We start from the raw sequence: 17,187 nt of genomic DNA, 5'->3' as shown, positions 1-17,187 counted from the left end.
CAATTTAGTACATATATTGGCTTTTAAAAATAAAATAAAAAATACAGCAGCATTAAACTTACTTACTCATGATACTGACATGATTAATACCATCTTAACACTCATTTCAGTCTTTCACATTATACCGTAATTACGCATAGTGGTAGATTGTTATAAAATAGTGACTTTGCTATTTGGTAGACAGGTCCTAATGCTAATACCTGACTATTTTGTAAAAACCATAGCTTTCGTTCAGTTTGAAAGAAAACATTTACATTCTAAGTACAATGCAACACTGTAATAGTTTAGGAAAAAAAATATTCGATCAAGTAATGTTCATTCTGTGTTGACACGATGTAGAATAGCTTTAGAAAAGGAAAAAAATGCCGTCAACTTTCATTACAAATGCAAACACACTGAGTACAACATTCATACCAGCTTTTCACCTTTTTTTGCCGAACATACAGGCTAAAAAGCTACAAAGGGAGAAAAACCTGTTAATTTAAGCTTGTTTACCTTTAAAAATCTGTTCAAGTCCACACAGCTTCAGTCACTTCCTGCTCTACGTATTGTAATTTATCTGGGACTCTCAAGAGCTGCGTATATGTACTACTGCCAGCTACAGCACACATCCAGAATGGCGTGTTCCTTTGGGCCCTCCTAACAGGACGTCTGAGCATCTCCCCTCAATTCACGAGCGTTAATTTGGAGTACGGGCAGGGTCTGTATGAACTGCGCTAAACACTCATGCAAGCCCAACAAATCCACGTGGACAAACAGGGAAAAGAAAACGAAACAGCAGCATAAAGAGAACAGGGAAGGGGAGGAAGAAGATTGTGGTGGGGAACATGACCAACTTTCTTCTTTCACCATATGGCTGCTCCATCAGTGATGTCAGAGGTCAGAGACTTTTTTTTTAGATGCAGTAAACATTGCACATGTCTCAAGTCTTCAGTGCAAAAGCATGGTTCGAATGCTCTTTCTGATTGTTTGGCTGTGTGTCTGAATTACATGCACTACGCAAGCCTTTTGTAGAACCAGGAGGAGACCAGGGACTCAGCTTTCTTCTCGTGTACGGAAGAGGTGCGACAGCAATGAAAAATTCCAAAAGAATATAAAACTGGGAATGTCCCAAAACACAAGACCACCCCCCACCTCCCACACACACCTTCCCCCAATTCCCCAAGCTTCAGTTTAAGTAGGCAATGTTTACTTGTTTCAGTCTGCAGAATCCAAGGTATCATTGGAAGGGGGAGGGGGAGGTGCGTATCTCAGTCTGTAAGTGCCTAAAACAGGAAAGAGAACTACTAAGTCACTGCTTACAATTAAAATGGATTACAAAACCACTACAAGGTATCAAAATGGACATGCTCTTCAAAAGGCACTATCATCCTCCAGTCCGTTTAAAGTAGGTCCTAAGATCTTACACTACTTCCTTTCAACCGCTCACTAAAAGCATCGCTTTAAAAAAATAGATAGACAGCAGATTTTACCTCTGTTGGAAAAATACAAAGAGAAGGAGACCCCATCATGGCTAGTCTTTCCTGTTCCTGTCTGACCAGACAAGTCAAGTCAGAATGGACACAGGCCAAGAATCAGAAATAGTTTACATTCCATCTGAACGCTGAGTTTCCTGGGTTTTTTGTTTGTTTGCTTTTGCATGGAGGAAGAAACGGCACGCAGGACTGCAGCCATTCCTTCGGCTTCTAATTCCAATTGGTTTCTGCCTTTTTGCTGTAACTTGCCTGAGAAGTTCAAGCATATTTCATTTGTGTATTTCATGATGGGGCATAGAGGATGGCTGGTTGTGCAAAGGTAAGCTTCAGAAAAGTTAAATTATTTAATGGCCAGTTCATTTTTTTGAATTCTTCTATATTTTCTCTGCTTTTTGCCAATGAATTCTCTCTAGAAAACACTGACCAGAAATGGAAAAATTGAAACGACATGCAAACCTCAAACGTAATACCAAAAACAAATGAGCGAAAAGAACGACAATTTAGAACAGATAGAGTTGGAGTTCCCAGCTCTGAATCATGCTCATTTTCTGCTTCGCGCTGTGAATCCTTTTGCCTTGCGCTGTTCTACAGAAATTTCAAGCAGAGATAAGATACTTTGAAGCTTTAGAGCAGGTCACTAATGCACAACCATTTACACAAAACATACACACGCACGCACACCTTTCTGCAAGACCAGAAACAGCACATTCAGTTAGGTAAAGAGGAACTGCTAAACTCAAAAGCAAGTCCGCTGGGAGTTATCATGATTACCTTGTTGACTGGCCTCCATGGATGACTGCTTACAGTCCTGCGCATAGTGTCCACTTACACCACAATTGTAACATGAAACGTTCCCATTCTTCTTGGGTCCTGACCCATTTGTGTTGGCAACTACGTTAGGTGCTGGATATACGGGATAGAACCTCCCAAATCCTGCCATCTGCTGCATACCATAGTTGGCTTGGCTCCCCATTACTGGGTCATGCATAAGCCCGTTTGCATACGGAGACTGAGGCAGGAAGAAAGGAAGTTGCGTTCCATTGCTTTGATGTGCTTGATTGAGGTAGCTGCCATTGCAAAGTGATGGCAGAGTGAAGAAAGATGGAACTCTGTAGACTTGTCCATGAAGTGGGTTATGATAAAAATAGCTATTAATCTGAAGGCTTCCATTGGTCCCACAGCTACACCTACGTCCACAAGAACCACAAGGACCAGATCCCAGCTGCTGTGGAGGTAACATTGTCCCGTTAGTGTTATTATTTCCAACAGCGTTTATGTAGGATGTGCTGTCGCTCTGTGCAGTGCTGTGTGTTAAAGCGGGGCTCGGGCTAGGGGCAGGGCCTGGCGTGTGCGTAGGAATTGCAGGAGGAACGGAGGACTGGATCTGACCAACACCTAAACCAGCTGACTGAGGTGGTGAGGAAGCCGCTACAGTGTTCAGCACGTTTGTGTTCTGGTTGGGCAACACGCTGGTAGCATGAGGACTGCCTGGCAAAGCGTACGAAGCTGGTGGAGGTGGTGGTGCTGCTGTGGAGAGACCAGCTGCTGGAAGAACTACCTTCAGATTGGTAGGCTGAGGGATTGCTCCTGGGTTTCCCTCAATGTGAGGCACCATTTGATTCAGTCCTACCACCTGGGATGCGGGTTTTGTGATGGGATCTGTAGTAGGAACTGGGGATCCTGGGAAACTACCTGGATTGTGGACTGGGATAAAGGCAGTATTTGGTGATCCAATACTTAAGTTTCCTGTTGGCTGCTGTGGTCCATTAACCGTGCAACTTTCCGACGATCCCTGTGGAGAGGGCATTTTCAATCTGTGTATTGCCAAATGCAAAGCAGGGCTACCAGGCTGGACAGAATGCGGGAGAAAAGTGGATGGGACTGGCAAAGGGGAAGCCATCAGCTCGAGGCGTTTCTCAGGCTCGCCAGAAGTCACTGGGCCCATTCCACCAGGAGGTGAATTTGCGGACTCTCTCACCGGTGAGACAGCAACAGGCGTGGTAACGAGCATTCCCATCGTCTTCCCATCTGCGGATATGGGGGGCGGGACGACCGCTTCAGGCTTTTGGGCAGTGCTGTGCATCACACAGTGTAAGGCAGGCATGAAGGAGATGTGTTGAAACTTTGCGTTCAAAGGATCTTCCGAAAGGCTTCCGTTTTCGTTATTCGCTGAAGAGATCTGAGCAGACGATTTGTTCATATTTGAGGAACTGACAGCACTGTAGCCTGTGAACCTGGCTGCATTTTGATTTCCAGAGTCCTCAGAATTGCTGTCCGTGTCTGTGGAGGAAGCAGCGTTTGTCAGTCAGAAAAATGAATCTGAAACTATAGTAAGTCTCACCCTGGACTAACTTACCCATATAAAACTTAATGAATTTGAGGACATAAAAGATAATTATGTCTTTCTGAATTAGACTAACTTTGAGATTGTTTTCAGTCATCCAGATCAAGCTAGGTCAATCTCTATCATTCATCTAAATCAAAACGCCTGGCTAGCGCCCTGGTTTCAGCTAGCTGTGTCTTTGACTTGGGTATATCTGCAAATGTGAACAGCAGCAAACAGGCCAAATTAGGAATTTGTATCTACCCAGAAAGACATTGATAAAGTTTGCTCAAATTTGGAAGGAGTGACAAATTAAACAGTCAATACAAAGAGAAAGACCTCTCAGACACACTGGCGTAGTTCTATAACTTTATATATAACGTTCTTTGCTGTACTGCTGCAATTTCTCAAGACACTGCCAAAGTCAGAAAAATGGGATATCATGTACAACATAGCTCTACATAGTGATCTAAAACTCAAACAGCTTCTGCTATTTGCTAGAAGCCCTCAATCCATACAGTCACAAAACTCACTAAGTAAAACATCATCTAATAAAATGAGAAACTAATTAAAATTAATACAAGAAAGAGATTAATCAAGGACTATACAAGGTTCATGCACACTCTCCAAAAATCCAACCTCTGTCTTTTTCTTCTTCACTGTCAAAGCTTTCCCTCCCATCATGTCGTGGACTAGAAGGAGAACTGTAACTTTCAGATGATGTTTCTCCACACGTATCGTGACCAGATCCAGTGTCCAAATTCAGATCTAAAAACAAAAATAAGTATTTCTGTGTAAAATTGCGCCTTCTAGATTTCAAAAGGAATCATGGGAAACTCATTTGCTGGAAACTGCATTTCAGAGCAGGTTTAGAAACTATTATCAAAATCCAGTATGTAAGCCAGAACGCTTTGGCTTTTGATTTCTGCCTCAGAGGTGAAGCAGCAAGACACAGCAAGAGGTGAAGCATGCTCTCACAGTCTGCAGGCCAGATGCTAGTGTCAAGCAAATCCCACTGCCCAAAAAACCCAGCTAAAAAAACTTCAGTACAAAAAAAGAACACTAGGATTTATTTGTATTATTAGTAATTGCAAGAAAATAAATTGTTAATTTATTATTACAGTTGCAAATGTAACAGCTTAGGTTAAACTACTACAAAGTTGCCGTAAAGTTTTCATTTTTGATTCTTGCAACCATTTTCCTGGATTAAATCTATACTTGTTATGTTTACAAGGGTATTGAATTTCTAATATAATGTGGAACAGTCATGCCAACCTCCTATCACCGAAAAGAAAAACCTTAAAGTCCCAGTCACAAAGTTTCAAGTCTTCAAAGTTGTAAGTAACTAAGAAATGACTGACAAGCTAAAAACAGAAAGTGAAAATGGAAGAAAAAAAGAGTTAAGAGCTATTGGCTCAAAATAGGACATTTCAAACAATGTCTCCAGATATAAAGCCAGGCAGAGATTCAGACTGCAATGTTATTTCCTCCCCCTCCTCCCCCAGCTTCCCCCTGACCACCTCTCCATAGGTTGTATCAGATGATACTTTAATGTTTGCATACAAAGACAGGTAGAAAGCTAATTCCTGAGGACTGAATTGCTTCCAGTAATTGTGGGTTGCAGTTTCCTCTTGCAGTGGCCTTAAGTAGCCATTCCTATCAAGCAGGCAGTTTCACATCTGTAGGTCAGTGTGCTGCAGGTGGACAGAACTCTCAAGGCAAAACACTCCTTTTTAGCTGCCCAGTGTATCCCACAAAATTACACAGCCTCTGAAATGTATCAGGTCATAAACACTTAGTGTGCTTAGACATGCACACAGAGAGCTGTCCTGTACATTTAATTTTCTACTTGTAGATTTCTTACCTACTTTTTTAAATTACGTTGTTTTTACTAACCTTTTTAACAGTGAATTCTTAGTTTCAGTCAGATTTTAACACTGTTTTTAGATGACAAAAACTGCTCATAAAGCATGCGACAGTAATTCAGCGTGCAATCTACCTGCATCTCTCAAGTTGAGAAGTGGTGATAAAGTATGCAAACTTTTTAAAGACTGCACCCCAAGCAGAAACAAGAGCCAGACAAGGCACTTCGTAAGATGCCTTCAGCACATCAGCTTATTAGGTGGTATACAAAAGGCACAGTCTTTATCAATTTTCTGTTGTGACTATTGAGTATAAGAGAGATGAGGTTGCACCTCATATTAGGTTGCAAAAACATCAGGCCAGCAAAGTTGATGGGTAACACAGCCTTTTGATAATTGGTAATAAAGCTTGGATGCTCAATTGAACAAGACAAGATGACATTTGTGTTGTTCATCCCTTACTGACATACAGAAGTCCTGCCCTAGACTCTGGCTTTTGCTGGATTACCTAAACTCGAAAACCCTGTTTGGGCAGCATGCACAGCTCTGTGTGGTAGCTCAGTAGTCGCCTGCTTTACACGCTATAGTTCAACAAAATTTCACACAAGACAGTTTTTACAAAGCTCACAGGCCAACTCCTCATCAGAAGGAACCACTGAGCTGCAAAGAGATCACTGATGACATGGCACTGGGCCTCCACTCGCTCAGATTGCTCAGTTTCATATAGAAGTAGCCCAACACGAATAAACGAGTAAAGCTGAATTGTACAATCAGCTCAGGAGGGAGCACCTTACCTTTTGCTGTCCCTGCACGGATGTGCTGTGATGCTGCAACTCTAACTCCATTTGTCCTGTTATTCAGCCGGCACTCAGCCTTCTTTGCTTTCTCCCTACGTAAATAATTCTCATGTTTGTTTATTTCCAAATGCATTGCACAAATAAACAACTATGTAGGAAAATCAAATGTAAACAAAGGCAGTAATTCCAGGCTACAAACATATATTTAATAGGGATAACGACAAATGCAGATAATAAACAGGTAAAGGCTGCTAGTGATACACCAGGCATTGTAATGCCAGCAGTGTTACTAAGCACTTTGAATGAAGATCTGAAAGAAAACACACTCAAAAAAAAAAAAGGGGGGGGGGGGAAGAAGAAGGGTGCAGCTGATTTTAAACTCTTCCCTGAAGGATGACAAAAGTAATGGAGCAATACTCTAGACTAGCATAAAAGCATCTGGTTACAGAATATCAGAATGACAAGAAGTCCAATTGGCATCAGGCAGAGTATTAAATAAGACAGAAACTTTTTCACGGTGCAGGATTGTTCAAGAAATTCCGAAGCCCTCTAATGCACAAATTATCTTCAATAAAACATTTCACCACGTTACCACCCACTGAGTAATGTTAAAGGTTGCTGGCAAACCCTCCTCGATTTTCAGTGTTTTCTGCACAGCTTTACACTTTCAAACTTAATAATAAATACCAGGGAGAAAAAGAGGCAATTCTTTATCAGTTAAGAACCTACTACTTTGTCTGTTCACTAAATGACAAGTGGCATTTTAGGAAATGAATGCACAGAATTACATTCTATTTTTTATGCTACTTCTTTTCAAAACACACAAGAAGGAATTCTATATAGACCAGCCTCGCGACATGCCAGCTATTCTTTCACCAACTAAAAAACAAAGCATCTAATTGACTATCCACTCTGCTTATCAGAGTGAATGCATTACACTTTGTCCCTCAATTACTGGTTACATTGGAAACCTACTTTTCCAGCTGTGGCTTTCCCTTCTTCTTGCTTACTGCAGATAAGCTCCGTTTTTCCCCTGTATGCTAGACAGGAAACACAAGGATGTCAGTCAAAAGACAGAACTTCTTCCACAAAAAACCTAACAAAAAAATACTTCCTAGACTTAAAGGTCTGTGAGTCACAATGTGTGTGCTCACAGGCACTGCTGTCACACAAACAACTATTTGCATAGTGCAATCAGGCCGTCAGAATTATGTAAATTATCTTCATTTATGCTATGATCAGCAGGGACTCAGCAAATTACCACTTCCAGTTTTTCAGAAGATATCAAAGAAACAACTGCTGTGAGTAAGCTCCAGGTCTTTCCTTTTGAGGATAAAAACCAACACTTTTAATCAAATATCCCTTAACAACTTCTTCCATGAAAAGAAGTTGTCTCATCAGAGTTGATAAGGTTTAAACAGATACAGAACCTTTTGATTTAACTGGAATTATCTAACTGGGAGGAGAGGGAACCCATGTGGCAAATTATTTTTAAATAGCAGCAAGTTATTTTTAGATCTTGTCAAAACCAGTGCTCAGCCTTGATTGCTGCTAAACTAAACTCTGCAAAATATCACCTACAAACGTACTAGAAAAATTACAACATCTGCATTTTTCTGCAAGTATACTATTAGTAGTTGCTGGTAATATCTCCTATTTGGTACAGGAATACAAATTACGACCAAAAAATGTCTATCTATGTTGTATGTGCAATTCTTCAAAATAGGAAGTAGCTTTTCCTGGTACAGTATATCACATTTTCCTTGCCTCAAACTTGCAAATTTCAAGCTTTCATGGTGTCTACCATTTCACCTGTGAAAGCAAATCTCAGTTCATTAACCTAGTTTGTGACATAAGGTTTTGGTTGCAGCTCCCCATACAATATTCAATAGCCAAGGTCTGCACATAGAATAAAATCAATATTAAGTAATTACTAAGGAATTCTAACATTAAAGGTTTTCCAGATGTAACACTGAGCAATATTCCTTTCCTCAATTTCAGTATTACCATCTTATTTATAAGCAATTATTCTTCTCCACTATACTTGGATGCATACAGTTTAGTTAACATAGCTTCAAGTTTGTTGCTTGCAATAACACAAACTCCTCAGAACTTCTGAAATTCTCTCTGACGACAATCAGACAAGAGGATGTCTAATTAGAAATGAACATCAGACTCTTCTGATTACATACATCCCATTGTGCTACTTTAGCTATAAGCTCAAATAAAAGCTGTTTATTTAAAAAGACAGTGGTAAGTAAGAATTACGAGGCATTTTCTAACCAGAGTAAGTCACAAGCAACTTTCCTATCTTCTGCATCTTTGAAAACTACATGTAACCTTATGTAGCAAACAGCCTCCTCAATTCTGAGTCACCTCCTCACTTTCCAAACACTGCTTCAGACAAAAAAACAACACACCTGGTCAAGTATGTTTGTACAGTGCTCTGGGTGCTGCTGGACAATACAGGTTTTCCTTCTCCAGTCCATTACCCCATTTTGCTCAGAGTGCTGTATGTTAAGGCTATCCAGTGAAGAACACTTTGCACTGCTAGTGCTGCTGAAATGAAAAAACAAGTTATGCCAATATGAGCAAACACTCAAACTTTTTTTTAACCAATGTAGGCATTTTTGTAACATGTTGGGAATCAGAGGTATTTTGTTTTCAAAAATGCTAGAAATTCCAGAGATTTTAAAGAGGTAAGTTACATCTTTTTAGAAGTTGTTGTATAGGAGTTGTTGAGCACTTCAGTTACAGTAATGATCTGAACATACGTGGAGTTCTTCTTTGACTTTAATTTGATGCAAAAATTCAGAACACCACAATCTAAAGAAAACAGCACTTGAGAGAATTGGCATGGACATCTCTACACTTCTTTTTGCCTGCTTTTGTCATATGTGATGTGGATAAATTTTGCAGGCAGAAATGTATTCTGAATTTATTCTCCTTCTTCCGTATTATTAACAACAAAGCTGGAATTACTTTACAATCACTGTTTCAGAATTCATAAGACATATAAGAGAAGAAGGGCTACTTACAGATCATGCTGCAGCTGTTTATTTGAGTTTCAAAATAATCCTCTTGTTTTGTATTTTTACCTTGAACATTGTTAGTTTTGAGTAGTGCTGGGAAATGGGAGTTGCATTTGGCATTTCCTTTGAGCCTTATTATGCCTTTCACTGAAGTTTCCCTTAGAGCTGCCAGCCAATAGCAACTTTTAAGCAGCTCCGAGAGCACTTCTCAATGAAGACTGCTGGAGGAACTGTTCAGGGTTCTCACAGCATCAGTAGGGCACAATGACCTACAAACTTTTCATCTACTACTCAAAAATATGCCCTGCTACTCACTGGATTAAAAAAAAAAAAAAGGAAAAATGAGTTAATGCTTTAAAACTGTTATCTAAATGCTCATGTTGAAAATGTAAAGCTCTAATTCAGAGCCATTGTCAAGGTACATCAAAATTACTGCAATGTGCAACGCCACTCAGTTCCCACAGTGGCACAAACCGAGATCACCCCAAAGCAGACGTCACATCGAAGTTGCAGCAGCTACTTACCACACGCTTCTGGAAAGAAGTGCTTTGCTACTTACAGATGTACAATAAAATATTAAAAAAAATAGCTTAGACAAATAGTAAGAACCCAAGGAGGTCCCTACATACAGATGTGAGTCCATGACTGTAGAGACATGAGCAAGGTCACTTAAATTTCTGCCAAATGGAGGTAGGTGAAGCTCCTGCCAAATTTACATCATTACATATGAGCTGCAATACTAGTGAGTTGTTTATTGTTCAATTTCATTCCCTTAAGTAAACTTCTGGATGCTTCTGAGAATAAGGCCACCATACTAACATCAAAAAAAGACATACACAGTGTGGAAATCATCTCAAAGTGAACAGGGGAGAATTAGACCTTTAGTAGTCCAGTAGTCAACACTTCTCACCAGCTATTATTTTCTGTTTAAGAGTGTAACAATTTCCTATCACAGAGGTTTGTGGAAATGTCTGTCTCAGTCTATCAAAATTCTTCTAACCAAAGCCTCATCTGAAAGACAGATCCTGAACTACAGTCAGCTTCACTATATTTTACTACAAACAGAGTAAGGAAAAAAAAAATCTTTATTCTTACAGTTATGACTGCATGATAACAAGATTGAACTGAACACTTCACTACTTCATAACAGAATTTCTATCCAGCAGTATAATCAAAAATTTTGTAAAGGTCACATTCTCCTTTTGGGCACATGGAAGTTTAGAGTAACTAGGAGGATTAAATAAAAGCAAACCAGAACAGAAAAACACCTATGTTGTCACAGGTATCAAATAATAGAATCATTCAAGTTGGAAGGGACACTTAAAGGCCATCTAGTCCACCTCCACTGCAACAAGAAGGGACACCTACAGCAGGATCAGGCTGCTCAGAGCCACGTCCAGCCTGACCCTGAATATCCCAAAAGATGGGGCTTTCATCACTTCTCTGGGCAACCTGTTCTGTTGCCTCACTGCCCATAGTGTCAAAAACTTTCTTACATCCAATCTAAATTTTCCCTCGTTTAGTTTGAAACCATTTCCCCTTGTTCTACCACAACAAACACTATTAAAGAGTCTGCTTCTTTCTTCTTCTCACCCAAGCACTCTGTTGTGCTATTGTTATACAGTAATTATTTTAATCCCAGGTAAATTTTTCTCTCCTGAGGTAAATACATCTTACAGATAAAATAACAGTGAAACACAGGATAAGACTGTCAACCATAGCAAAAACCGTAACCATTTGTCTCTTAATACAGTTAAAATATTGCACAACCATGTGCAAACACCTCCAAAATTTCTGGATAAGATCCATGAAGAAGTGAATTCACATCAGATGTGCTTCCCAGTACATGAAGCCTATGACCTAACGCAGTTAAGAAGCACTTCCATTTACAGTGGATGCAGAACAGTGAAGCACATATGTTTTAGCTGCTACACAAGGGAAAGGATGGACTGCCTTCTCATAGAAGGCCATAGAAAAACTACAGAAGACAAGAGGAGAACCAACAGCAACGGAAATTTTCATATAAAAATGCATGCGAGGGTGCATGGGAGAAAAATGCATAAAATTAAAATTTATGTTACTCACTTCAAAAAAGAAAACAACAAATTCAGAAATTCATGAATTCTGAAAGTTTGGAAAAGAAGAATGACCAAACGACCTACACTTGCAGATTTAGAAATAGTTTATTTTATAATATTTTGAGGAGAGTTTGTAACAGAGAACTCTATGTTACATATACCTTTCTAATACAGATTACATTAACCAATAGCACCCAACCAAGCAAGCTTTAATTTAGGAGGAAATCCCTAAACAATGGAAGCTCAGAAACATAGCAGACACATCACATCCTAGTACCTACTTGGCAACAGGACTTTTTCCATTATGTTTCTTGTGGACTGCTGCGTGTTGCATTACATCTGCAAGAAAAAAAAAGGCAAAACACATGATTCCAACAGCAATCCCTATTTCTTCTTCTAGATCAATCCAGCAGATTCATCTTTCCATCGCCACCAGAAATTTGGTGTAAGACATCTGTATTAAACACACTAGACTTAGTTTATAGCGCTCGGTTTGGCAGGTGTTACATAAAAGACAGATCAATTTGTACACAGTAGAATCTGCATTCTTTACCTTCAATTTCACAGAAGAATAAAACAGAAAAATAGGAGTTATAATTTTGCTCACCTCTGTTTTTTAGCATAAGGACTGCATGTGTAAATATCAACCAGTATGAAGGGATGAAGAGAAATTAATTCAGTCAGAAAAGTATAGAGTTCTATAATTTTTTCTGGACTGCCAGAATTAATCTCTAAACTTCGTGTTATTGACACATTCTCAAGAGCTAATGAAGATAAATCTTACACAGAAGTATTGCATTATTACCCTCATAAATTTCACTGTGCAAGTAAAGCTTTACAAATAACGAGAAACTGAGAGATCCTGCCTCAAACAAGAAACTTGGATACAAGGCCTGCCTATTTTTTTAGAACAATGGCTAAACTTTAACAAAAGCAACTTTTCTCAACTGCAACTAGCCTCCTTGGTAGCCATCATTTTGCCTGAACTCCTCTGTATACAACACAGAAGTAGAAATTATGATCTGAAAAAAAAAACCAATACTCTGGTTTTTAAACTCCTGACAGCACTTCACACAAACGGCCCCAAAGGAGTTCTGAACTGCGTTTATTCCTTCATCAATTGAACGGATTCCTTTTAAGTACAGTACATAAAAGCATTATTTGAGCTATTTCCAAATATACTATACATTTATTTAAGTGTATTCTGAACTCTAACAAAGAGCATAGTAATAATTTTTAAAATCAGGAAAACTTGTCTGACTGTGTATGCGGATTACTGACAGCACTCAAAGTCAAATGCAAGCTTAGTAATGTGCAAGAGGGTACGAGTGCTGTCGTCCTGTGAAATCCAGTGTATGTGCCTATGCTCACCTGTCAGCACCTATTTCCACCTACCAGAACATCATACTTGTCTACTGCTCAAGACAGTGCAAAACTGGTCTGACATCCACTTCAGAATGAAATTGCTGACCAGCCACTAAGCTGCTAGTGGTTTTTGAGGTGTTTGGGAAACACCAGCTTCCAATGTAACCAAAGTTCATTGCAGATCCAAGTGGTTAAAGTCCTTACTAACCGGCCAAAGTATAAATGCAGCACAGGCTAAAAATAAGAGAAAAACATCAACATCCTTTCGCGTGAAACTAGAAGCTAGACAAATTTGACACATTTATAGCAAAATAAATCGCTGCACTCAGTTTGTAACCCAAATAACTGAATAACAGGTAACAACAGGAGAAGCTACAAACACGGCTCATGTATATCGTAAAGTGTTTCTTTCTCGTTGCTTGATAGAGCTGTGAACTTCTGTCTCCACGCTGTCTACAAACAATCCCACTATTTGGATCATTAGCAACTCCCTAAGGAAACTTCTCCAAGTATGCAAAGATTCTTCATTTACCCAGCACATTTAGTCCAAGCCTCTCAGCTCTGTACAAATGAAGGAATCAGTCAACTGCACAATTTACAGAACTGAGTGTGGTAAAATTGCTCAGAGAAAAACCACCTTTGAGTACACAACTACCTTCCTCCTGACTTGAAGCTTCTGAACTGTCCTCCTTGAAGTGTTCTGGTGCTTTAACCGTCTTCAAAGAGGGTTGTAAGTTACCTGCAGAGAATAAAGTTCACGTAGTAACTTTATAGATCTTGAACAACTAGAAAGTTCCTGAATGCTTGTACTGAACTGGAAGCTACAGAAACGGATGACTGAAGTTACTGGTTTGCACGTGGCAACAATTTCGACATCATCTGCTTCAAAGCGGAAGCCCTCCAAGAGGAGATGCTTTCCTTTTAAAAAACAGCGTGCAGAACAATTTTAAAGCTATGGTGCAATTTTAAAAGCTTTGGGTTGTGATTATAGTTTTAAGAATACTGGCATTGCATTGCAGTTCAGATTTTTTGTTAATAAGTAAATAAATAAAATATCCTGTTACAGTTGTAAATGGCAGGAGCCTTACTATAGTTACTGTAGTTTGAGGCAATGAGTCACACTCCTCCACTGTTAAATCATTCATGTGCCAAAGGAAACCTAATTCAAGGTAAAGTTTTCCAGTGCCCTTATCATGGTCTCAATTTATTATTTTTGCCTTTTTATGCCAGATGGGACGACAAAAAGAAATGGCAATAATATTTACAGTTTTGTTGCAAAAATACCACAACCACACTCTGAAAGAGAACTAAGCTCAGCAATGCATCTAACTCTAGAAGTCTGCTCTTTATTTCTCAAAAAGTTCCAAACCAGTGTAAGAAAAAAACATCTGCAAGCTGCTGTTCAGGAGCCTGAAAAGTTAGGAAGATCCTCCTGAGTACTGTCTGAACTGAACATGCTAAGCCCAAGAGATCATATCCTAATGAAGTCTGCTGGGATTAAAAGTTCATGCCAGCCTAAGGAAGCACTGAAAATAACTAATGTTATAAACGAGGGGGAGCTAATTGATTCCCTCCTTAACGGAACCATGACAGCATACATAATTACACTTACAGAATGTTTTATTCAGTGTGAGATTCCAACTATTATTATGGTATACAGATCCTCCACTGAACAGAGAATTTATTCCACTTTTTTTTTTTTATTTATAATCATACCTACAACACTTGAGTACTTCAGCAAGTGAATACTTTTGCACTTCCATGAGAAGATATTTTATCCTTGCTACTAGCAATTGAAGACCAACTTAAGCCACAGCTGCTTTGTCTGCCAATTAATTCTCCACATTCAATTTGACAAGTGGAATGAGATTTTTCTTAAAAATATGCTTCCTCCATCTCCCCTGACAGTTACTGTATTCAAAATATGCTACTGTGGCCTAAATTGCAATTGTCAGAACTTAGCAGGATTTCAGGATTCCCAAATAGGAAAGCTTTGAAAACAGTGGCCAGCAATAAAGGAAATTCATGAGTTGCTTAACTGGCAATTCTGATGAAGTGGAAAATGAGTGCTTTTGTCTTAGTAGAGCAGCTATTATGCTGCACCACAGAAAAAATGATAGTGAATTATCTCACACGAGTCACCCAGTCCCCCCTTTCAATTGAAAAAATCAAAGAATAATTATATATTTATCACACTATTTGTCTTCATTAAAGTTTTCCTTAATATCTAACTCAATACTGGGGCTCTGAACCACACCAATGGGCTTTACAATCTCTTCCCCTACCCTCCTGAGGACTTCACCTGCTCAGGAGCAGCCCTGACACAATGCACTTCTGTAATTTTGGGTGAGACTGCTGGGAGATCCCTCATCCAGGGCTTTCATCCCTTGGCTCAGGAACTGCATTCAAGCTCAGGCCTGTGCCTGGGGTATGCTGCAGCCACGCCGTGCCTGGCCACGTGCCTCTCTGATGCTGTTCTTAACCCTGACCTACTGACTCTTCTGCACGACTCACTGCCATGGATGCCTCCAGTAATCACCAGACTCTTGCCTACCCCTAATTCTAACCTGGGCAGATTGCGCCCACTTGAAGTCTTCTCCCCTTTCTGCTGAACAAGCTCCCCATCTTCTCTATCTGCCGTGCATTTCAGACGCGACAGATCCTCACACACTTCCTGCAGAAACCTCTGCACCAATCACCGACGCCCTGCAATAACGCAGTTAAGTCCACCACGATGGAACTCAGCACTGAATCTTCCTCAGATCGTTTCAACAATTCACCAAGGCCATTGAAAACTACGATCACACACAACAATACATTTATAACTTCCCACCCAGATGTGGCCTACAGACTAAAATACGTACATCACGTGTGCCTATCATTAATGCAAATCTTCCCAGAGCTTGGAATTTTTCCTCCCTATGCAGATTCTCATTAACAAAGGGTTGCCAGAATTTTTCACAGCAGTAAATTCCAGCCAGTTTCGCAACCATCGTGGCCCTCATTTGCTTAACTTGTTTATGAAACTGACATATAAAAAGTCTTAAGTGTTACTAAAATCAGCAACAAAATCACAAACTGACATCTACAGCTTCTCCTGTAATCACAAAGCTCTATCTGATCATGGAAAGAATACATCTGATACATCACACAAGTTGTATCAAATTTGTGTCAGCTGCCATCCCTCTATTTTCTTTCAAGCATTAACAAGCAGACTGTTTGAAAACTCTCAGTTACACAGTTCTGTATGAAGATCTGCAACTTCTGAGGCAACGGTCTCACACTCAATGCCTTAACTGTCACAGTTAAGTCAACATGCACTGAAAGAAGAAAAGACTCAACAGAAACAAAGGCCCCATCTTAAGGCAGCCATACAGAGAAGCGAAGCTTGGGTTGCACAACTCTGAACACACAAGCGAGAGATCCACCAAGGAAATACCTGCGGTACAAGTGCTCTGAAAAATATTCCATACATTCCCAAGTCAGGGCCATCCCATTACTTACATACTATGTAACCAAGCCAAATCTTAGTTTAAATACCAAAACAAACCCTTCATTTACAAAAGAAATGAAATAAGTAACAGATTTGATTTTTTTGGTGTCAGTTCAAGACTTTTGTTCCAAAGCATACAACTGCTTCATTCATTTTCACAGGATTCACAAAGATTGTAGTAGCTTTAATGAAAAAACAACAACAAAACAACCATGAAGAGAAGTCTCCTTTTCCTTTGATGTCATGAAGTTTTAACTAAATTTTTGAAGAGTCAAAAATACTTGGCTGCATTTCTCTTCAATTCCACTGGCCCTACTGCTGAAATGGAATCAGATCAGGGAAGCCTGGCACTTTTAAGATTCCTTTTAAGGATAAAGTCCCACACAGATGGACATTATTAGCTATTCCGGCAGTATGGTGGTACGCTGGAGACAGAAAGTAAAGAACAGAAGCTGATGGTTCACAGCACATTCCCAATGTCTAATGTATCTCCTGAAAAATCTACTCATTGACAACAAGTTCAACTATACCCAGCAGAATACAACACAACATGAATAAGTAATTAAAAAAATATAGGCATGAAAGGAAGAATCGCTTTTAATAGACATTTCATTATATAAAAAAATATTAAAGTTTTCCTTACTGTGAGTGTGCAAAGATTCTGATGAAATTGATTGGAAGAAGTTGTATACTCTCTGATTCTGCAGAAAAGCTTGTGATGTATTTGAAAATAGCTGCCTGAAATTTAAGGGAGAGTTTGTT

General features: G+C 39.5%; 1 protein-coding gene across 1 annotated transcript in view; it reads right to left on the bottom strand.

Annotated features, from left to right (window-relative positions):
- Positions 1 to 1,197: 1,197 nt before the first annotated feature.
- Positions 1,198 to 17,187, bottom strand: part of ZCCHC2 (zinc finger CCHC-type containing 2) — a gene marked incomplete at both ends in the record, with an annotated part of 39,597 nt that continues 23,607 nt past the window's right edge. The window contains 9 exons of the mRNA XM_079533405.1: positions 1,198 to 1,265; positions 2,247 to 3,755; positions 4,438 to 4,566; positions 6,455 to 6,549; positions 7,433 to 7,497; positions 8,878 to 9,016; positions 11,849 to 11,906; positions 13,588 to 13,671; positions 17,069 to 17,163. Coding sequence (XP_079389531.1) covers positions 1,198 to 1,265; positions 2,247 to 3,755; positions 4,438 to 4,566; positions 6,455 to 6,549; positions 7,433 to 7,497; positions 8,878 to 9,016; positions 11,849 to 11,906; positions 13,588 to 13,671; positions 17,069 to 17,163 — 2,242 coding nt within the window. The remainder of the gene's footprint in view (positions 1,266 to 2,246; positions 3,756 to 4,437; positions 4,567 to 6,454; positions 6,550 to 7,432; positions 7,498 to 8,877; positions 9,017 to 11,848; positions 11,907 to 13,587; positions 13,672 to 17,068; positions 17,164 to 17,187) is intronic.

This window comes from Tetrao urogallus (genome assembly GCF_951394365.1).
Source record: "Tetrao urogallus genome assembly, chromosome: 3".
In the NCBI taxonomy this organism is placed as follows: domain Eukaryota; kingdom Metazoa; phylum Chordata; class Aves; order Galliformes; family Phasianidae; genus Tetrao; species Tetrao urogallus.
The sequence above is the reverse complement of the archived record's forward strand: the minus strand, read 5'-3'. Positions and strand labels throughout refer to the sequence as shown.